The 23,648-nt window shown below is 38.2% G+C and overlaps 1 protein-coding gene across 8 annotated transcripts in view; it reads left to right on the top strand.

Annotated features, from left to right (window-relative positions):
- Positions 1-23,648, top strand: part of ZFP14 (ZFP14 zinc finger protein) — a 225,154-nt gene that overhangs the window by 18,443 nt on the left and 183,063 nt on the right. For 4 of the 8 annotated variants that reach the window (XM_073885299.1, XM_073885292.1, XM_073885286.1 and 1 more), the window contains exon 1: positions 20,080-20,229. Coding sequence is in view for 3 of the 8 variants with exons in the window: in XM_073885297.1 (XP_073741398.1) it covers positions 6,172-7,196 (1,025 nt within the window). In the remaining 5 variants the exon portion in view is untranslated. Of the gene's footprint in view, positions 1-6,171; positions 20,230-20,618; positions 20,730-23,648 lie in introns of those variants that run through there. The other 4 variants (XM_073885297.1, XM_073885295.1, XM_073885294.1 and 1 more) reach the window with 2 other exon arrangements.

The following is a 23,648-nucleotide window of genomic DNA, read 5'->3' as shown; positions in this document are numbered from 1 at the left end:
AAGGACCTGAACATAAGACTTGAAACCACAAAACTCCTGGAAGAAAATGTAGGCAGTAAGCTCCTAGATCCTTGATATCAGTCTTGGTGATGATTTTTTTTTAATTTGACATCAAAAGCAAAGACAAAAGCAAAAATAAACAAGTGGGACCACATCAAACCCAAAATCTGCACGGCAAAGGAAACTGTCAACAAAATGAAAAGGCAACCTACAGAATGGGACAGAATGTTTGCAGATCATATATCTTGATAAGGGGGTAATATCTAAAATATATATACAGGCCCAGTCGTTAAGCGTCTGCCTTCGGCTCAGGTCATGATCTCAGGGTCCTGGGATCGAGCCCCGCATCGGACTCCCTGCTCAGTGGGAAGCCTGCTTCTCCCTCTCCCACTCCCCCTGCTTGTGTTCCCTCTCTCGCTGTGTCTCTGTGTCACATAAATAAATAAAATCTTTAAAAAAAAATGTATGCAGAACCCATAAACTCCATAGCAAAAAATCCAATTAAAATATAGATATAAAAAGAAACATGGGAATTTTAGAACTGAAAAATACAGTGGCCAAAATTTTTTAAATTTACTGGATAAGCTCGATAGAATGGAAATAATGGAGAAGTTAGTGAACTTGAAGGTAAGTCAAAAGAAATTAGTTCACATAAATAATAAAGATTGAAAACTTAAAAAGAATGTAGCCTCAGGCACATGGGAAACAACAACAGAGGTTTAACATTTGTCACTGAAGTCCCAGAAGGACAAAGTTCAGGACTGAAAAAAGTATTTGAAGAAATAATGGCTTACTAAATTTGGTAAAAGATAAAACATACCGGGCGCCTGGGTGGCTCAGTTGGTTAAGCGACTGCCTTCGGCTCAGGTCATGATCCTGGAGTCCCGGGATCGAGTCCCGCATCGGGCTCCCCGCTCAGTGGGGAGTCTGCTTCTCCCTCTGACCCTCTTCCCTCTCGTGCTCTCTATCTCTCATTCTCTCTCTCTCTCTCTCTCTCAAATAAATAATAAATAAAATTAAAAAAAAAAAGATAAAACATACCAATTCAAGAAGCTCAAACCACCCCAAACAAGAGAAACACAAAGAAATCCATACCAGACACATCATAATCAAATTGCTGAAAATGGATGACCAAAAAAGTAATGAGTGAACCATAGAAAAAATAACTCATTACTTATAAGGAAACCATAATTTGAATGACTGGATTTCTCTTTCTCTTAGTAAACCATGGAGGCCAGAAGAAAGTGGAACAGTATTTTATTGTGCTAAAGAACTGTTAACCCAGAATTCCAAATCCAGCAAAAATGTTTCAGGAATGAAGGTGAAATTAAGAAAAGCAATACTGTAAACTGAGACTCCCCTGAGGGTCCCTGTGGGATCAGGCCCATATTGGGGAGACTGGCTAATGAGAGAGAATTTATACCATCTTAAAGGAGTAAGCACTTGTTAAGTCTAGAAGACAGCTGTCATCTGAGAATGCTGGCCGTGCTTCCAGATAATATTTTTCAGGAAGTCAGGAATCAGATTTTCATATTAAATCTGATATCTCAAGGCTAATAACTAAATCAAAACTTTTAAAGAACTGTTGAGGGCAACATCAAACACAAATGCATGAATAAGATACAACCTGGTTCATCAGGTTTTTACTTCTATGGAGTTCTCTTTTTCTTTGAACGTCAGAAATTCTACCAAGATATATCCAGTTAAAACTCTTCATAAATTCTGCTCAACACAGAAAGGAGCTCTGATTACTAAGCATTTTGTTCAACCCTGGAAATTTGTTTCATTGTTAGATCTGCATCATTGCATCATCCAGAACTCATTTTTTTAAAATATAATTCTCCCTCCCCATGATTCTTAATACTTTTTTGTCATCATTTTTATCCTTTCTCTGAGAATTTTTTTCATGAGTTCCTATTTTAGTGATAATTGACTTTTCACTGTGGAATTTGAAGATTTAGCATACACCTTCCTCCTCCAAGTAGCATGATTTTTAAATTAAATTATTATTCAGTTCACTTAATGACTATGTAAAACATCTTTCATTGCTGAGCTCTGTGGTCACATTTCACTTCCTATATGACTTGTTCTTTTCCATGCAATTAATCCTTGTCTTATTTGAGAATTGCTTAGTTTTCTCAGTATCTCATTAATCTCTTTTCAGACACATCAGCTAACTGGTGTATTTTTTAAGAAACATTTCTCCTCTAACCTGTTCTTCTGTCCCAGTTGAGACTATTACATAGCTATCATTTTAGAATTTCTCATTATCATCCCATTGATTCCCTTCACCATGCTCCTTTGATTTTCTTTTGATTCGCTTCTATATTTGGATGCCTTGGATACATTGATATACTTTGACTCTTGGATCTCTTGCCATCCTCATTCTTGGTTTATTCCTTCATTATTCTAAGGCACATATCCCAAAAGCAACCAAGGAAAGTATTCAAGAAAAGTACATGGTGTATTTTATGAACCCTTATATGTCTGAAAATGTTTTCGTTTAACCCTCATTTTTCATAGATATTTCACTGGAGATGTAATTTTAGGTTGAAAAACTTAACTTCAAAATTTTGATGGCATTGCTCCATGGATTTTTTAAAATTTAGCATCTAGTATCATTGAGAAATCTAAAACACATTCAGGTTCTTAATTCTTTTATGTGATTTGTTTAATATCTTTGGAAACTTTTAGAATTTATTCTTTATAATGTTTAATATAATATTAATTTAATATTTATATTTATTATATATTTATATTAAATAATATTTAATATATTTCAAGTTGAGGTATCATGATGTTGATTTTATTCTTTCATTTGGGCAGTGACTGAGACATTTCATTATAGAAACAAAATCTCTGAGATTTTCTTGTATTATTTTCTTGCTTATTTATTCCCCATTATCTTCTCTGTTTCAAATTTTGAATGTTCACTTTTTATTTCCAGTGCCTGGCACCATGTCTGACACATAGTATGGGCTCATTAAATTTTTTGAATGATTGAACACTCATAATTCAGATCTTGAATTTCTTGTCTTAGCTCTAGAATCTTTTTCTATTTTTCATATTTTTTGTACTTTCTGTGAGATTTTATTAAGTTCTAATTCTCATTGTTTGAATATTTTTTCTGACATTATTCTCTTATGAGATTGTTATATGTTTTTAGAAGCATTCTTTTTCTGAATTTTTAAATTTTTCTCCACTGTCTCTTTCCTGAGTTTTTTTCTTGTTCATTTTAATCTCTCATGTATGTTTAAGATTTTCCTGAAATTGTTAATGACTCAAGGCTGTCTGCTCATATAAGACTGTGGTAGTAAAAAGTTGATCTGAGCTCATTTATATCTGAGGATGTGTAAATTTATTGGTGGTAGTCACTGTAGAGTGATCTGCTTAGAACAGTTCATTGACTGATTCCACTTATCAAGTCTTCTCTATTGGGCTGGTTTTCTCCAGAATGGAATCCTCTGCTTTCTTTCTGGGAATCAATAAAATGAGCTTGACTGCCAGATTCTGAAAGTTTACTGAGGATATCAGGCTGGGGGATCAGCCTGCTGTATGGGGTAGATTTGAGAATCTGAGGTCTGTCTGTTTCTTACAGATTTTTAGTTAATCTTCCTTTTTGCAGCCCCTCATGCACCCAACTTTCAAAGATACCTGTTGATTGCAGTTCTTGGAAATAACTAGATTGTACAGTAAGACCAATCTGCAACCTAGGTTTCAGTGTGTTTATGGTTGACACATTATTTATTCTCATTACCTCTACTCTAGCTTCCAAAATTTGGTTGTTGCTCTTCCCTCTCCTATTCTTTGTCCTCATGGAGTTTCTTCCTTTGTTTAATCTCATCACTATCACTTCAGTGGGACTTCTTGAAGGAACAGTAATAAATGTATATATTCACTGTGTGGTGTTTGAAAAGAGTGTGTCCTTTTTTTTCTAGAGGAATTTTTTAAGACATCTTTTATTAAGGAGTATATTTTCAAATACTTGCTAATTGAGTCAGTTAATAAATATTTGTTGATCTTCCAGTATGTATCAGATACTGCACTTAGAATTGGATACACATTGTTGAAGTCAATAGACATTTTACTTTTAAAACGAAGTAAACACAAGGGGAAAAGATTCAGGGGAAAAGATATTAAGTGAACCTGAATAAATATGTAATTACAAATTCTGAAAATCTTAAGGAAGAGAACAGAGTGCTAAAAGTGTAATTACAGGGAGGGTATAATTTGGTCATGGAGTCAGGGAAGGCCTCAAAAAGTATGACCTTTAGAGATTTGGGAAATGGGCAATAGTTATCAAGGCCAAGAGTGAAAAAAACTACGAGACATAAGGAAAATTCCTGGAAAGACCCTAAGAGGGACTAAAAACTGGGAGCATTTGAAGAACTGCAAAATAGGGCCAGCATGGATGGAGCCTAGCAACCAAAAGGGAGCATAGCTTGAGATTTGTTTGAAGAGGCAGGCAGCAACCAGGTCATTTAGAGCTTTGTAGACCATGTTCAGCAGTTTGGCTTTTATTGTAAGAGAGATATAAGGGTTGGATTTAAGATTGCAAACCTCAAGTGGGGAAACTAGGAAAGAAAGAGGCTGTCCTGATAGTTCAAGAGATGTATTAGATATTTTATTGAAAATAGGAAGAAGAGTTTCAAGATATATTTAGGAGCAAGATTAGGAGGTATTTGCTGAATAATTATATGAGAGAAAGAGACGATGGTACTCGAATGATTTTCACTTTTTTGGTTTGAGGCTTTCCCACTGGGTCCATAGTGTGGTCTTCAAAACACTTCACTGCCTAATATCCCCATTTTTGTACAGAGATTCTTTCGTATTATCTCTCAAATACTAAACACTTATGCCAAATACTTTTTATATATTATTTATAATCCTCACAATGATTATAAGAGTTATTACTTCTATTATATAAACAGAGAATTGAGGGCTTAGAAAAATGAACTACTTTGGCCAAGAAAACAAAGCTTGTAATTAACTTGAGTGTGAGTGCAAAATTCATGACTGAATCTGGTAGCTCTGAACTTCCAGTAGCACAGAACACTGCCTTTATAGTCTCTTCCTTCTCTTTAAACCTACAAATACCCTTCCTGTCAGTTGGTCATCGCTATCATAATGCTTATGTACTTGTTAAGTCCTTTTCTCTTCTAAGATCAGTATCACAGAATTCCAAGCCAAAAAGTATTTTCATCAAACCCCAAACATAGTCCATATTTAGCCACAAAAGAACCCTCACTATCTACCATTCAAACTAGATTCATTCATTCTCCCATCTGGATTGCCACCCTCTATTTCCTTATCATTTGTTAAAGAGACCCTGGGCCTCCAGTTGCAGAATCTAGACCAATGCTGTCCAATAGAACTTCCAGCAATGATGGAAATATCCTGTGTTTGTCATTTCCAACATGGTAGTCCCTAGCCACAACAGGCCACTGGAAATGTGGATAGTGCCACTGAGGAATTAAATTTGAATTTTTATTTAGTTTTAATTATGTTAAATTTAAATACACACATATGCTCATGGCTACTCTAATGGACAACATAGATCTACCCAGGGGCTGGCAACATTTTCCTGAAGGGCCAGGTAATAAATATTTTTAAGTTTGCAGTCAGTGTGTTCTCTGTTACAACTACTCAGTTCTGCCATTTTAGCTTAAAAGCAGTCATAGACAATATGTAAACAAGTGTAGCTATCTTCCAATAAATCTTTACTTATAAAAATTGTTGCAGTGCTGCAGGCCAAGTATGCCAAACCCTGGGAATTTTTTCTTAGACATATTCATTTAATCCCGATAGTAACTTTTTTAAGTAGGTATGATCATTTCCCTTATTTTACAGTTCATCTGCGGGATGTTCTTATAGCTGTGTGTGCATATGCTGTGAGATTTTATATGTGTATTTATGATTAGAGTCATTTTGTAACAAGGGAGATAAGACTTAAGTCATCTTTATGTTCAGCAAGTTCCCCTTAGTAGTTCTGATCAATAGCAATGTTTGGAAACCAATAGCTTATTACTGCCCTCATCTTACTATATGATCTGTCCTCGCTCTTTTCTTGTCTATTTTTTTAAAGTTCAGTTTAATTCTTCCATTTCTATTGAAGTTTTATTTCTCCCAAACAAGAAAAATGTGAGTGATTACTTTCATATTTTCTTTCAGTCCTGGAATCAAGATGTGAGACCAAGAAATTATTTCTGAAGAAGGAAATTTATGAAATAGAGTCAGCGCAGTGGGAGATAATGGAAAGACTTACAAGACATGACCTTCAGTGCTCTAGTTTCAGAGATGATTGGGAATGTAATGGCCAGTTTGAGAAACAACATGGCTCTCAGGAGGGACACTTCAGTCAACTGATATTCACCCATGAAGGCATGCCCACTTTCAGTCAGCATCCATCCTTTACATTACAGCAAATCATTAATAATAAAGAGAAATACTGTGCAACTAAGGAATATAGGAAAACCTTTAGACATGACTCACAACTTAGTACACATCAGATAATTCATACCATTGAGAAACCCTATGAATGTAAGGAATGTGGAAAGGCCTTTAGACATCCCTCAAGACTCAGTCATCATCAGAAAATTCATACTGGCAAGAAACCCTTTGAATGTAAGGAATGTGGGAAAACATTTATTTGTGGTTCAGACCTTACTCGACATCACAGAATTCACACTGGTGAGAAACCCTATGAATGTAAGGAATGTGGAAAGGCCTTTAGTAGTGGCTCAAACTTCACTCGACATCAGAGAATTCACACTGGTGAAAAGCCCTATGAATGTAAAGAATGTGGGAAGGCTTTTAGTAGTGGCTCAAACTTTACTCAACATCAGAGAATTCATACGGGGGAGAAACCCTATGAATGTAAAGAATGTGGCAATGCCTTTAGTCAGAGCTCACAACTTATTAAACATCAGAGAATTCATACAGGTGAGAAACCCTATGAATGTAAGGAATGTGAAAAGGCGTTTCGTTCTGGTTCAGACCTTACTCGACATCAGAGAATTCATACTGGTGAGAAGCCCTATGAATGTAAGATATGTGGGAAAGCCTATTCTCAGAGTTCACAACTTATTAGTCATCATAGAATTCATAGTGGTGAGAAACCCTATGAATATAGGGAATGTGGAAAGACCTTTAATTATGGCTCACAACTTATTCAACATCAAAATTTGTACTGGTGATAAACCATAGAATATATGAAATCTGTAGGAAGGCTTTCAATTACAGCTCAAAATTTCAACATTAGAGAATTTATCTTGATAATAATCCCTTTAAATAGAATAATGTGAAAACATCTTCTTTGTTGATTCTAGCTTATTCAACCTGAGAAAAATCATGTAGGAGAAACACCCTATAAGTAGAATATATTTTGGAAGCCCTTTAATAAAAGCATATATTTCTTTTGACATTAGATAAATCAAGCTAGCAAATACTGAAAATCATAGCACTTTTGACACCTTTTTAACCTTATTTTAAACCTCAGAATTCATATGAAATATAATCCTAATTTTCATTTCCCCCCTAATTTGTCTATAGTTCCTATATTCTTAGTATTTTAACCCATCTTAAATTTATGTGACTGTAAAGTCCAATTTCTTTACATCACAGTTTGTAAAACACCTTTAAAACCTGAAAGAAGTGACCTCTTTATTCAAAGATGGCTTACTCTTTGTTATTTACAAAACTTAGGCTTTCTTCTTGTAAAAACAGTGATGAAAAACAACACAGTAAATAGAGATCCTTTCATTGCTTCCTGGTGTTTCCTTACGTTGCGATATAAGGATGTGTGACATCATTTTATCAAATTCCTATTGAAAGAAATTGTAGTTTCCCAGAGTTTTTGCCATTATTCACAGTTTCCTAATGGAAATTCTCCCTAGGCATATCTTTGTATCATGTATTTTAATTGCAGAAATAATGCATGAACATATTTTCCTTTTAAAAGATTTAAACATTGCAAATAAGGCAAACATACGACTACCATCCTTGTACCCATTTCCCATTCTGAAGGATAGCCATCTGTTTAGTATTTATCCTTCTTAAGCATATTTCTATGTTTTTATACATATTTGTCTCAGTAGAAATTATAAAATGGGGATAATTATAATACCTACCTCAAAATTTTGTGTGAGGATCAAATAAATTAAGACACATAAACTGCTTAGAATTGTGCCTGTCATATAATAAATACTCACTGAATGTTGGTCATTTATTCATCGTTGTCATTAGTATTATTTGTTGAAAAACAGTTTCTGCAGAACTTGCTGAACATCAGGCAGGACATACAGTTGAAAAAAGACACCACTCGGTAATGAATTCAGAAAATTTTCCATCATGACTTATTTCATGTGGAACATGAAATAATCCTAGGTGTTGGTGGGGAAAGTAATGTGTGTACCATGTGCAAAGGACTTCACTCAGACTGGCATCCTTTTTACTACATCATATAATACCTAACATAAAAACAAATAAAAATATAAACAAACCATTGTGAAACTGATGGAAAAGTATGAAAAGACAAACAGAATCGTGTTTGAAAAATGGATAAATACACACACAAAGAGAAACCTTAGAGTTACTGATTTAGAATGTTATATTAGGGGTGCCTGGCTGGCTTAGTGGAGCGTGCAACTCTTGGTCTTAGGGTTGTGAGTTCAAGCCCCAAGTTGGGTGTAGAGATTACTTAAAATCTTTTTTAAAAACTAAAAATAAAAGGGGCACCTGGGTGGCTCATGGTTGAGCATTGCTGGTCCTGGGATTGAGCCCCACACTGGACTCCCAGCTCAGCAGGGAATCTGCTTCTCCCTCTGCCTCTCCCTGCCCCGACCCCGCTCTCTCTGTCTCTAGAATGAATAAAATCTTTAAAATTTTTTAAATAAAAAAAGTAAATAAAATGTTAAATACAATGCTTCTTTCTGATACATTTGAAAACCTAAATTATTTTTTTAGGAAAATAAAAATTACAGCATTGTCTCAGAGAACTCTTGGAAGATTTATAAAAACACAGAAAAGGGGAAAATTAGTGTGATATAGTAACTATTACTACTAATGAAGCACCAAACCAAATTTCTTTTCAGGCAAAACATTATCAACTGTTTTTTTGTTTGTTTTTGTTTTTAGAGAGAGAGATGGGGAGATGGGCAGAGGGAGAGGAAGAAAGAATCTCAAACAGGCTCCACACCCAGTGCAAGCCTGACTTGGGGCTCGATCTAACAACCTTGAGATCATAACCTCAGCTGAAATCTAGACTTGGACACCTAACCACCAAGTGCCCCTAGACATCTCATAACATACTCAGATATAATCTTGATGTTAGAACAATCTTGGGACACCCAAAAAGGAAAGCTATTTTTCAGTGTCATCCATGAAGATATATGCAAGCATACTAAAGAAAATAGCAAACTATGGGTACCTATTAAAAGAATAATAGAAATGAACCTGGTTGTGACAGTAGCTAAAGAGGATGATATCCAGTGCCCGGTTCCAGCTAACTGATGTGAAGAAACACAGGCCCCATTTTGCCAGCTCTTCTGATTTTTTGAGAGAATCCAGATATTTTATTTATTTTGTTAGTGTGTGATAGCTCTTGATTTTTTAAAAAATATTTATTTTGAGAGAGCACGAATGGGAGGTGGGGGGAGGAGCAGATGAAGAGGGAGAAGGCTCCCTGCTGAACTGGGAACCTGATGTGCGGCTTGATCCCAGGACCCCGGGATCATGACCTGAGCCAAAGGCAGACGCTTAACGAACAGAGCCATCCAGGTGCCCCAATAGCTCTTGAGTTTTAAGTGGTAGTTCAGATTTTTATTTAAGGACACCATGAGGGCCAAAGAAGACATACGGACTGCACAAACAGCCCATGAGTTACTTTTATTCTGGAGACTAGAGCAGTGAGTTTTTAATAGTGTAAACTCCTTGGTCCCAAGGAAATTTAAGGAAATGAAGGAATGGTACAAAACAAGATAATTTACCCAGAATTTCTTAGATGTGAACAGGTTTAGATTAAAATATTTCCAGGGACAGGGGCGCCTGGGTGGCTCAGTCATTAGGCACCTGCCTTGGGCACAGGTCATGATCTCAGAGTCCGGGATCAACATCAGGCTCCCTGCTCAGCAGGAGGCCTGCTTCATCCCTCCCCCACTCCCCCTGCTTTTGTTCCCTTTCTTGCTGTGTCTCTCTGTCAAATAAATATAAAAATATATATATTTCCAGGGATAGAGTAAGCTCCAAATGTAAGGATTTTTTTTTAAAGGACGATTCAGCCCCAATATTTTCTACATATAGTTCTTTATTCTAAGCATCATATCAAGTTTAAAAATTGGATATATTTTATATGTTGCATATCCCATTGTTGAGATATTTTATATGCATATATATGTACATTTTTAAAAATAGTTAACCTGTGAAGAGGAAAACTAGCCTGACCATCACAGTTTTGCACTAGCAACAAAAATGTCACTGGAATTATGTATTGTGTTCTAGATGAAAGGTTAGCAGCCTTTCCATAAATAGCCAGATAGTAAATATTTTAGCCCTGTGAGCCATACTATTTCTGCTGGAACTACTTAACTCTATCATTAGAGTGTGGAAGCCTACCAAAAGTCCTAGATTAAGAAATCTGAAGTTAAGAAAATGTCCCACATCTTAACTTTGTTTAGGTTAGGTTAGTGTTTTGAAATAGATCTTTTCTATGCCTCAATTTTCATGCTTAGCAGCAACTTCCTCCATTGGATAGATACCATTCTTGGAAGGAAAATCCCATATAATATCTCAAAGTTACAGGTCTGTCCTTCCATTCCCCACTTCCTTTTTTCTTAGATCCCATATTAGAGGGTTTTGGTTTTTTAAAAACATTGAGTTATTTTGTTACAGGCGTATGCCCGTAAAATATTTTATAATCAATTTAAGAAAAGTGGAGTGGGGACCCCTGGGTGGCTCATTAGTTGAGCGTCCAACTCTTGATTTCAGCTCAGGTCATGATCTCAAGGTTGTGAGATCAAGCCCCACAGTGGGCTTCACACTCAGTGTGGAGTTTGCTTGGGATTCTCTCTCTTCCGCTGCCCCTCCCCCTGCTTGCATGTGCTCTCTCTCTCCCTAAATTTAAAAATCTTTTAAAAGAAAGAAAAGTAGAGCAAATAAGAGAATTAGTAAAAACAGGATATTTTGTTCAAATATTTTGCATTACTATCAAAACAAGGACTGCTAAATGAAATTTTATATATTCTTTCTTAAGCCTATTTTAAGTTATTTGTTATTTGTTAAGTTCCTCATCAAAAATTACAGAGATAGGGGCGCCTGGGTGGCTCAGTCGTTAAGCGTCTGCCTTCAGCTCAGGTCATGATCCCAGGGTCCTGGGATCGAGCCCCGTATCGGGCTCCCTGCTCCGCAGGAGGCCTGCCTCTCCCTCTCCAACTCCCCCTGCTGTGTTCCCTCTGTCTCTCTGTCAAATAAATAAAATCTTTAAAAAAAAATTACAGAGATAATGCATTTGCACCCAAACCAATGAAGCAATACCAATAAACAAAAAAATAATTTTTGAACCTTGTGTATATCCCCCATATACTTCTTTATACTTAAACATTAACACAACCAATTTATTTTAGTATATTTTTACCCAAAAAATGGATGATACCTTATACATTTGTCTGTAATTTGCTTTTTAAATTCAACTGCATTTTGAATTTTCCTGGTCAGTAAATGATGATTTAACTTAGTTCTTATTTTTATTTTTTTGAGATTATTTATTTATTTGAGAGAGAGAGCAGAGTGTGGGAGAGAGAACACAAGTGGGGGGGAGGGGCAGAGGGAGAGGGAGAAGCAGGCTCCCTGCTCCATTGAGCAGGGAGCCAGATGCTGGGCTTGATCCCAGGACCCTGGGATCATGACCTGAGCCACAAGCAGACATTTAACCAACTGAGCCACCCAGGTGCCTCTTAACTTAGTTTTTAGAATGGTTACATTATATTGCATACCCAAGTATGCTTATACCAATACCTATTCAACTATTCCCCAACTTCGATATTTCAGACTGTTTCCTCTTTGCCATTTAAAAGTAGTGCTTCAATAAACATTCCTATTTTATATTCTTCTCTATTTATTTCATTTCTATAAAATAGGTTTCCCAAACCATTTCCAATGTTTTCTGTTTCTTAGGAAGGTATTGTTTATAGAAACTTTTGGAGGCAAGAGGATAAAGGAATAGAGTGTGCAGTTTTTCATATATGTGGGTGTATATACACACAGATTTTAACATTTTAATCCATCTGGAATTCATTATTGTATATGGTGTGATACAGGATGTCAGCTCTGTTTCCATTCAGGAATAAACCCAATTATGCCACAGCCAACTACTGAACTATTCCTCTTTCTCCTACTAGATTAAAATACTTTTATCATATATTAAATGCTCATATCCTCATCTATTTCTGTGCTTTTACAGCGATCTTTAACTTACACTTTTTAGTAACTTATTACTTGGAAATAGAGTTATGTGTATTATTAAAGTTTTTTTTAAGATTTTTAAAATTTACTTATTGAGAGAGAGAGAGAATGGTAGAGAGCATGAGAGGGAGGAAGGGCAGAGGGAGAAGCAGACTCCCCACTGTGCAGGGAGCCCGATGTGGGACTTGATCCCGGGACTCCAGGATCATGACCTGCGCTGAAGGCAGTCACTCAACCAACTGAGCCACCCAGGCATCCGAGTTATGTATATTATTAATATGTTGGTTTTATTTGAAAATAAAGACAAATGATTCTTTATTAGAATTTTTTATTTTATCCATTTCCAATAAGAAACTAATTGAGATTATATTTTGAATTTTATTCAACTTAAATACTGAGTATTTCCAAATGAGTTCACATTGAATTAACCTTGAGTGAATATTAATACACGTATGTCTCCAAATGTCTTTGACAACTTTTCATCTCCTTTCCCTCTAATATCTTTATGATATAATGCTTCACAATACTTAAAATATGCTAGTAATAGCTGAGCATTTAATATCTCTTATTAGGGTATTGATTAAAAATGATAGATTCTTTTGATCTTTATAATCTGTGGATAAAGTAGTATCTGTCTCACAGTATTTTTTTTTTTAAGATTTTATTTATTTTAGGCACCTGGGTGGCTCAGTTGGTTAAGTGACTGCCTTCGGCTCAGGTCATGGTCCTGGAGTCCCTGGATCGAGTCCCACATCAAGCTCCCTGCTCGGCGGGGAGTCTGCTTCTCCCTCTGACCCTCCCCCCTCTCATGTGCTCTCTCTCTCATTCTCTCTCTCTCAAATAAATAAAATCTTTAAAAAAAAGATTTTATTTATTTATTAGAGAGAGACATGAGCAGGGGGGAGGGGTAGAGGCAGAGAGAGAAGCAGGCTTCCTGCTGAGCAGGGAGACTGATATGGTGTCTCAGTATTTATACTTATTTCACTTTCTTTTCTCATGTTGTAGTCACAGTGAATACGTCAATAGATTCTGTAGAGCATATCAAATAGATTATTTTTGTCTTTTATTGTGGATGTCTAGGAAGTACATTTTTCCTTGAGAACAGTACTAAAGGTCATGCTGATCCAGGCAGTTTGCACATTCTAAATCTGGAAATAATAATATGTACTTATATATCACATATATATATCATATTTAACCAGTCTATAATAGTATATTTTGTCTAGATTAATAGCATACATATGAAACCCCCAAATTTAACTACTGCCCTATTAATGTACTACTTCCAAGATTATTACCATCCCATAGTGAACAAGCATTCACACATATTTGTGGGCATTTACTTCACTATTTCCTTAAAATAACTTCTAAAAGTTGAATCTGTGGTCTTTGATATATGTTACTAAACTGCCCTCGTGAGCATAACTATTTTCTACTTCCATGCCTATCCTGATATTTATCTTTAAAATTTTTCTCTGCCTAATTTAAAAGAATTCATTTTATTTTATTCATGGTTTTTTGAGAGAGAGAGCCAGAGCAAGAGCACAAGTTGGGGGTGGGGGGCAGGAGCAGAGAGGCAGTGGGAGAGGAAGAGAGAGAATCCCAAGCAGGCATGGAGCCCAATGCCAGGCTCAATCTCACAACCCTGAGATCATGACCTGAGCCGAAATCAAGAGCTGGAAGCTTATCCAACTGAGCCACCCAGGTGCCCCAAAAGAATTCATTTAAAATCACACTTCTTTTGAGATCATTCTTCTCACTAAATTGATTAAATTTGTATGCTTATTAACAATATATTTTTTCTTTAACTGCCTGTTCACACCCTTTTTCCATTGCTATGTTTAACTATTTTTTATTGCTTTCTGTCACTGTATGAAATAATAAAAGAATACATCTTTGTAAAGATACAAATACATTTGCAATTTCTCATAGGCTTTGAAGTCATTAAGAGAACGCCTTGGCCTGCTGCTACTGAGGAGCTCTTTACATTCAGAAACCCACCTGCTCATGACAGCAATGATGTAAGTGTGATATTGTGATTTATAATAAGAAATATATAATTGGTCTTCCTCTTGTTTTTGGCACAAAGCTCCTAAAACAATTGGAATTTCCTGTGATGAGAACAATCAAGGTATCTTTTGATGGGTTAATAAGGTGACTTTTTATTTTCTTTAAATTTTTTTATTGTTATGTTAATCACCATACATTACATCATTAGTTTTTGATGTAGTGTTCCATGATTCATTGTTTGTGCATAACACCCAGTGCTCCACGCAGAACGTGCCCTCTTTAATACCCATCACCAGGCTAACCCATCCTCCCACCCCCACCTCCCCTCTAGAACCCTGTTTGTTTTTCAGAGTCCATCATCTCTCATGGTTCATCTCCCCCTCCGATTTACTCCCCTTCATTCTTCCCCTCCTGCTATCTTCTTCTTTTTTTTTTTCTTAACATATATTGCATTATTTGTTTCAGAGGTACAGATCTGTGATTCAACAGTCTTGCACAATTCACAGCGCTCACCATAGCACATACCCTCCCCACTGTCTATCACCCAGCCACCCCATCCCTCCCACCCCCCACCACTCCAGCAACCCTCAGTTTGTTTCCTGAGATTAAGAATTCCTCACATCAGTGAGGTCATATGATACATGTCTTTCTCTGATTGATTTATTTCACTCAGTGTAACACCCTCCAGTTCCATCCATGTCGTTGCAAATGGCAAGATCTCATTCCTTTTGATGGCTGCATAATATTCCATTGTGTATATATACCACATCTTCTTTATCCATTCATCTGTTGATGGACATCTTGGCTCTTTCCACAGTTTGGCTATTGTGGACATTGCTGCTATAAACATTGGGGTGCACGTACCCCTTCAGATCCCTACATTTGTATCTTTGTGGTAAATACCCAGTAGTGCAATTGCTGGATCATATGGTAGCTCTATTTTCAACTTTTTGAGGAACCTCCATACTGTTTTCCAGAGTGGTTGCACCAGCTTGCATTCCCACCAACAGTGTAGGAGGGTTCCCCTTTCTCCGCATCCCCACCAACATCTGTCATTTTCCTGACTTGTTAATTTTAGCCATTCTGACTGGTGTGAGGTGGTATCTCACTGAGGTTTTGATTTGGATTTCCCTGATGCTGAGCGATTTTGAGCACTTTTTCATGTGTCTGTTGGCCATTTGGATGTCTTCTTTAATAAGGTGACTTTTGGAACACCTAAGGATTAGGGTCTATGCTTTAGAAGCCCTATGCTCCCCTTCCATCTGTCTGTTCCTGAGTTATAGCTTTTTATAATAAACTGGTACTCAAGTAAGTAAAATGTTTCTGTGAGTTCTATGAGCTGCTCTAGCAAATTAATTGAACCCAAGGAGGAAGTCACTGGAACCTCGAATATATAGCAGTTGGTCACAAGAACAGGTGATAACTTGGACTTGTGACTGGCATCTGAAGTAGTTGGGGGAATTCTTGTAGGACAGAGCTTTTAAACTGTGAGCTCTGATGCTATCTCCATGTAGACAGTGTCAGAATTGAGTTGAATTGTAGGATCCCCAGCTGGTTCCCAAGAATTGCCTGGTGGTGTGGGGAACCTCCCCTCTCTGACAAACACATTGGAATTGGGTGTAGAACCCTTTGGTAAGCAAGTATGAGTTTTGGTCCAGGCAATCTACACCTACGGAGTGACAAATGCAGCAGCACCCTCCCCCTGGACAGGTATCCAGCAACCATAGAGGCTTAAGCCAGCACCCCAGTAGTAATGCATTTGAGGGTGCACACAAGCTACCAACACTGCTTCTGTAATTAGAATTCATTCACCCAACTTTTGCTCGGCTTTGGAAAAGCTATTCCCTGGACACCTTGTTTCTACCAATGCAAGTGGCACTGAGTGTCAAGGCTGTGTAAAGAAGCAAAAGAGTTGGTCACTAGCAGGGAAGGCAAACATGAAGCATTGGAAGAAATCAGAAAGAGGCTGACTTCAAAGAAAATTCACTGTTGCCTGATAAATTGTGTTCTATTACCTCACCAATAGCTAGCTTTCATGCCAAGATGTATCCATTCTAATGATGTTGCTGTTTTATTTAAATGCAGGTGATAGCTGGCATGAGAGGATATAATAGAAATGAACATGAACTTAAAGGAAAACACCATACTGTAAAAATACCTCTTCAAAACCAAATATCATAAATATATTTGAAACTGAGTTCATAATGATGTAAAATCAAACTTAATGGCTGACATGCTATAAAGAAGAGCTTTCCTTTTTCACTCCATTTTTTCTCATTTATGGATTTTTATTTATAAGGCTTTTTTAGATCTATTTGTTCATTTGAGAGAGCGACAGAGAGAGTGAGCAGGGGGAGGGGCAGAGTGGAGAGAGAATCCTCAAGCAGACTCCCCATGGAGCCAGGAGCCCACCCAAGATCATGACCTGAACCAAAACCAAGAGTCGGCCGCCCAACCAAAACCAACTGAGCCACCCAGGAGCCCAGATTTTAATTTATTTAATATGTTACAGTCAATTAGAGAAATTATTGATGGCACAGGAATGGAATTACTTTAAGTAGTTTTTAAATATTCTAATTTTATAACTAAGAGGGATATATTCTAAAACAGGGGCTGGCAAGCTTTTTCTGTAAAGGGCCAGGTAGTAAATTGGTTGATTCTCATTATTTGTGCATTCCATATTTGTGAACTTACCTACCTGCTAAAATTTTATTTGTGATCCCAAAGTCAGTACCTGCAGCACTTTTGTGTTCATTCATGGACATGTGAAGAAAAATGAAAAATGAGTCCCTTGACACACATGTTCTCAGCTAAAGACAAATAAGGTAACCCTCCGCTTTCTTGTTTCAGCTCTTATACCGTAAATAAGTGTTTTTTTGGGTGCCTGGGTGGGTCAGTCATTAAGCATCTGCCTTCAGCTCAGGTCATGATCCTGGAGTCCTGGGATCGCATCAGGCTCCCCGCTCAGCGGGAAGCCTGCTTCTCCCTCTCCCACTCTCCCTGTTTGTGTTCTCTCCCTCACTGTGTCTCTGTCAAATAAATAAAATCTTAAAAAAAAAAAATGTGTTCTTTTCAGTCTCTTTAGTACCATGGGTTTTTTTTTCATTTTGTGCTTTTATTGGTGATTTTGCTGTTTCAAATGACCCCAAAGCATAGTGCTGAAGTGCTGCCTAGTGTTCCTAAGCACAAGTCTGTGGTGTGCCTTACAGAGAAAATACATGTATTAGATCAACTTTATTCAGGCATGAGCTATAGTGCTTTTGGCCATGAGTCCAATGTTGATGAATCAACTATACATAAACTGTGTATTTTTTTAAAAGGATTTTATTTATTTGTCAGAGAGAGAGAGAGCACAAGCTGGGGAAGTGGCAGGCAGAGGGAGAAGCAGGCTTCCCGCTGAGCAAGGAGCCTAATGAAGGACTCCATCCCAGGAACCTGGGATCATGACCTGAGCTGAAAGCAGATACTTAACCGACTGAGCCACCCAGGTCTCCCAACTGTGTCTTCAACTAGAAACACATAAAACCAGGTATGTATTGATTGGTTGAAGAAAATGTCATCAGATATTTGGAGGAAACCCCGTATTTCCTTTAGGAGCAATGGTTTGCTAATTCAGTGTTTGCAACAACTTTATAGAACTACTGTGAATAATGAGAATTGACTGTATTTTAGGCTCTGCAGGCCATTCAGTCTGCATAACTACTCAATTCTGCCCTTGTAGCTCAAATGCAGCCATAGACAATGCATACATGAACATGGCTATGTTCCCAGTAAAACTTTATTTATGGACACTGAAATTTGAAATGCATGATTTTCACACCTCACAAAATATTACTCTTTTGATTTTTTTAAACCACTTAAAAAGATAGATATTGTTCTTTACTCACTAGCTATGCAACAGATGGCAGGCCAGATTTGGCCTGCAGGCTGTAGTTTGCCAACCCCTGCTTTAGAATAACTATAATCTAAAATTGTATGTACTAGCTTTCTTGTTAGTAATAATATTGGCATTACCATTTTAAACTATTTTATGGCCATTCTAGGTTACTGCAAATATATAAATATGCTAATATTACTAGGAACCAGGATTTCTAGAGAAAGATCATTAGAGAAAAAAAGCAGAAATATAAAAGGTAAGAATAAAACCTTGTAACATTAAATTTGAATTAGTAATGTCAGCATGAACTGATACTTTGAGTCTTAAACAAGTTTCTTGCCCTCCTTTAACAAAGAAGAATATCTGATCTAGAACTTAAGATATTTGACTCCCTAATCCTGGGTTGTCTGCTCTAGCCATACTGCTTCCCTTTTCTGTAACGACGTATTTTCTTGGGTGCTTGGGTGGCTCAGTCAGTTTAGGTCTGCCTTCAGCTCAAGGTCCTCAGATCGAGTCCCACATTGGGCTCCCTGCTCAGGGAGGAGTGCTTCTCCCTTTCCCTCTGCCATCCCCTCCCCTGTCCTCCAGGCTCGCTCTCTCTCAAATAAATAAAATCTTTTTTTTTTTTTTAAAAAAGATGTTTTGGGGGCCCCTGGGTGGCTCAGTCGTTAAGCGTCTGCCTTCGGCTCAGGTCATGATCCCAGGGCCCTGGGATCGAGCCCCGCATCGGGCTCCCTGCTCCGCGGGAAGCCTGCTTCTCCCTCTCCCACTCCCCCTGCTTGTGCTCCCTCTCTCGCTGTCTCTCTCTGTCAAAATAAATAAATAAAATCTTAAAAAAAAAAGATGTTTTTTTCTTAGCCTAGGGCTTCTTAAATCTTCCCAACAAAGTCCCCTTAACACTAAGAGTAACAGCCTACTCTAGGAATCCGGAGAAGAAGCAAATAAACTACTCCATGACAGGAATTTCCTTTGAAATCTTATTTTAAAAGTTATGTTTGTTTACATTCTTCTCCATAATAAACTTGTGATTAAATGTAAATACATAATTCTCCAGAAAAATCAGGTTTTTTTTTTTTCACCAAATCCCTCAGTAAAGATGATGCTCCTTGAAAATGGAACATTCATTTCCCTATTTCAGGGTCGAGGAGAGTGAGTGTCCTGGTCCCATCTAAGCATCCTACCTCGTCACAGTCCTGAGGAACACACCAGAAGCACACACACTCGCCACACAATCAGCGCACACTGAGTGACTTCCATCCACGGTCTGTAGGGAAGGCCTAGGGGAAGAAAATCTATCAAAACCGCGCCACCTAAATGTTCAATTACAGACACGTTCACAGACACTGTCAAACCCATTCTCTCACAGGCTACCACAACATTCTCGGTCCTCCACAGTCTGCCAGACAATTCCAGTTAAAATCTCCTTCACAAACCACATTCCGATCCGCGAAGTAGCACCTCTCAAACACAAACCGGCCACACCCAATGAAAAAATCGCACCCAAAACCACTCCAAAGACAGACACGCAGCGCCATCCGAGTAGGTCCTACGGAGAGTCACGTTGCTGCACATCCCCCTTTGGGGCTCCAGTCGTTCGCCCCCGCAGCGCTCCGGGACCTGTCGGGACTCCTCGGGACAAAGAGCCGGGAACCCCGCCCCGCCCCGGCTGAAGCCCGCCCAGACCTCAGCCTCACTCAGCTAGCGGGCGGGGTAGAAGCTCGGCTCCCTGAGGCTGGCCGCGCCGGCGCACTCAGTGCCTACAGCGCGAGCTCCCAGCAGCCTCTGCGCGCGGCCCGTTAAGCCCCGAGGGCTGTGTGTGGACTTGCCGGTTGCGTCCTGTTCTCGCTTACACGGAGCATCACCGTGAGGCAGGTGCGACACCCCAGGTGAGCAGTCCTGGTTCGCAGGGTTGGTTCCGGCCATCTGTAGGAAAGGCGTTGCGGCCCGGAGATTAGGAGAGGGAAGGGAAGCATTGCAGCACCGCAGAGCGTTGCGAGCCGCTCATCTCAGGCCCGAGTGTGCGTGAGGACGGCGGTGCTGTAGTTGTGTATCTGGGTGACTGTGGGCGTGACGGGGCCCCGGTGTGACATCAGGACTATGTGCGGTTGTGAGGTCGGGACTAGTGGGTGATGGCGTTTGTGTGACTGAATTGGGTGCACAGCCTGGACTGTGTGACTCCGACCCTAGCGTCATAGCTGAGTCTTCTGCCGTCTCGCCGCTCGAGCCCACCCGCGGGGAAGACCCTCCCCCACCGCCGCCGCCCCAGTCGGATATCTGAGCGCCAGAGAAAAGACTCCTAGCCAAAAGCCTCTGACCCCATTTAAGAATGCGGCTTACCTTGATTGTATTCCGTCACAGAACAAAGTGAAGGCAGCTCATTGTTTTGGTGAAGAACTATTTTGATGTTTTTCCAAATATTTTTTCTGTGCACTTGTGTACATTGTTCTGTAAAATAGAATCACAAAAATTGATTATTTAAGGAGATAAAGACTCTCCAACACTTTGAAATCCAGTACAGTCAGAAGATTTATTATACTGCTGTCTGTACAGAGTACAATGTTCTCCTCTAATTTGAAAGATTTTTGAAGACTTTATACATTTTAGGATTATGAAAACATTTACTAGGGTAACAAGTTATCAAGTAAGATATCTTTTCAGAATCAGAAACCCTTTTTTTTTAAGTAATTCAAGGTTGCTAAGTAGAGATTTATAATAACGGGGGAGAAAGTCTTAGTAACAATAAATATTCAAACATGTTATACAGAAGAACTTGATCAAATATTTTTAATGTGTTCAGAATACCTTATCAAATCAAATTTGTTGAGTTTTATGATGCCAAATAGTGTCTCTTTGGAGCTGCTAGGGATGGAGAGCAAAAGGGGCCTTGCTCTACTTCTTGATTCCTATGAATCTTTTTTGCTAATATTGTTAATTAAGAAGAATTACATTCTCAAACTTAGTTCTAAAATTTAGTGATGTTGTAAGAAAGAGCAGTCCTGAAAATCTCAAAAAAAGTTTCCTAAAAGAGGGGCGCCTGGGTGGCTCAGTTGGTTAAGCTCTGACTCGTGGTTTGGGCTCAGGTCATGATCTCAGTGGCGTGAGATCAAGCCCCACACCGGGCTCATGCTCAGCACAGAGTCTGCTTGAGATTCTTTACTCTCTCCCTCCCCGCTGCTCCTCCCCCTCCTCTCACTCCCTCTCTTTCTAAAATAAGTAAATAAAATCTTTTTAAAAAATGTTTACTGTAGGGGCGCCTGGTGGCTCAGTCGGTTGAGCGTCTGCCTTTGGCTCAGGTCATGATCCCAGCGTCCTGGGATCGAGCGACACATCGGGCTCTGTGCTCGGCGGAGCCTGCTTCTCCCTCCCCCACTGCCTGCCTGTCTGCCTACTTGTGCTCTCTCTCCCTCTGTCAAATAAATAAATAAAATCTTTAGGGCGCCTGGGTGGCTCAGATGGTTAAGCGTCTGCCTTCAGCTCAGGTCTTGATCCCATCCTGGGATCAAGGTCCGCATTGGGCTCCCTGCTCCTTGGGAACCTGCTTCACCCTCTGCTTCTCTCTCTCTCTCTCATGAATAAATAAAATCTTAAAAAAAAAAAAGTTTAAGAGAAAGAGAAAGGGCATCCTAGTATTAAAAAATTATTAAAGATAATTTATCAAAGAATTAAAGTTTTTTTATTAAAGATACTTATTTTATTTTATTTTTTTTAAGATTTTATTTATTTGACAGAGAGAGACACAGTGAGAGAGGGAACACAAGCAGGGGGAGTGGGAGAGGGAGAAGCAGGCTTCCCGCGGAGCAGGGAGCCCGATGTGGGACTCGATCCCAGGACTCTGGGATCATGACCTGAGCCGAAGGCAGACGCTTAACGACTGAGCCACCCAGGCACCCAAAGATACTTTTTTAATACATGGAATATGGGGCATGTCATGTTTTCATTTTATTCATTGCTTATAATGAGGTATTTTAAGTGCTTTATGTGTATTATGTTACTTTAATAACAACTTTATAAAGTAGATACTGTTATTCAGTTTATCTGTGAGGAAACAGTGGCACTGAAAACTAACATGTCTGATGTCTCCTAGTTGACAACTGTCAAACCTTAGATTCATATCCTGGATCAAGACAGCAAAGCCTGTGTTCTTCATATATGAGAGTCAGTCACCTCCCAACATTGTGGATATTCTTTTTAGTCTGCCTGTTGTACTTGGCAATTTATCATGGATATTTTCCTTCATGAATTAATATGAACTAGTACCATCACTGTCAATAATTGTGTAATATGCTATCATATCATAGAACCTAGTTTATTTAAGCCGGTTGTCTTACTGTTAAGGTACTCTGACTTTTGATTATAAAATATTCTTTGATGAACTTCCTTGCATATATCTCTTTATGTACTTTTATAAAAATTTTCTAAGGATAAATTCCTAGAAATGGAATTTCTAGGTTGAATTATCAGACATTTTATAAAGTACTCATAATATGCCTGATCCTGTGCTAGTACTTGGGGAATATAGAGTGACTAAAATGACATGGTTGTGATTCTTAAGTTGCTTATTATCTATCAAGGTAGATAAACCTCTAGAGGAATAAGACTAAGTGTGATATCTGAAGAAGTCAGATAGCACAGCTTGGGAGTTTTGTGGAGAGACATCATCTGATTACAGCAAGCAGTGTCAGGTTGTGCCAAAAAATAACCAAATCCAGAGGATTTCTGTGTAGGTAAATGGATTTTACGTAATAAGTCTTAGGCCTTAATAGTTTTTATTCTCATGATGCTGATGCAAAATGAGACCAACAGGACAAGAAGATTCAGCAGCTCTTTGGAGGGCATCATGGCTAAAATGACTAGTTCAGAAGCAAGATAAATGTATGAGTCAAGAAGTTAAGAGAGACAGCAGCAGTGAAACAAGGCATTAGTTGGGGATGTTTAACCATTCTTTTCTGGGCAAAACTCCAACATACGTGAACAAACTTACAAATCATAGAGTTGGATCAGATATTGGGAGCTAGGAGAAAAAAATACAGCAGTTTTTTTCCTTCAAGAGATGACTGCTTTAGAAGTGAGTCTCTTTCAACTATTTGAAGAAAAGCTTCCTACTTAGAAAATTTTAAAAATATATTTCAAGAGTATATATTGCCATATAAAATTATTAAGTAAATATAAGCAAAAAGAAGAAAATTAAGATCACAATGGGTAAATGAACAATTTTTGCAGATTTTTTTCTGTTGATGCCTCTTAGTGTCTCTTTATGTTGATATATATGTATATTTTACAAATGTATTCATGTTCATTTTATTTT

Source organism: Callorhinus ursinus, unplaced genomic scaffold, assembly GCF_003265705.2.
Source record: "Callorhinus ursinus isolate GAN/ISIS: 27379988/994484 unplaced genomic scaffold, GSC_fseal_2.0 scaffold61, whole genome shotgun sequence".
Lineage (NCBI taxonomy): Eukaryota > Metazoa > Chordata > Mammalia > Carnivora > Otariidae > Callorhinus > Callorhinus ursinus.
This window is presented reverse-complemented; position numbering and strand designations above follow the sequence as displayed.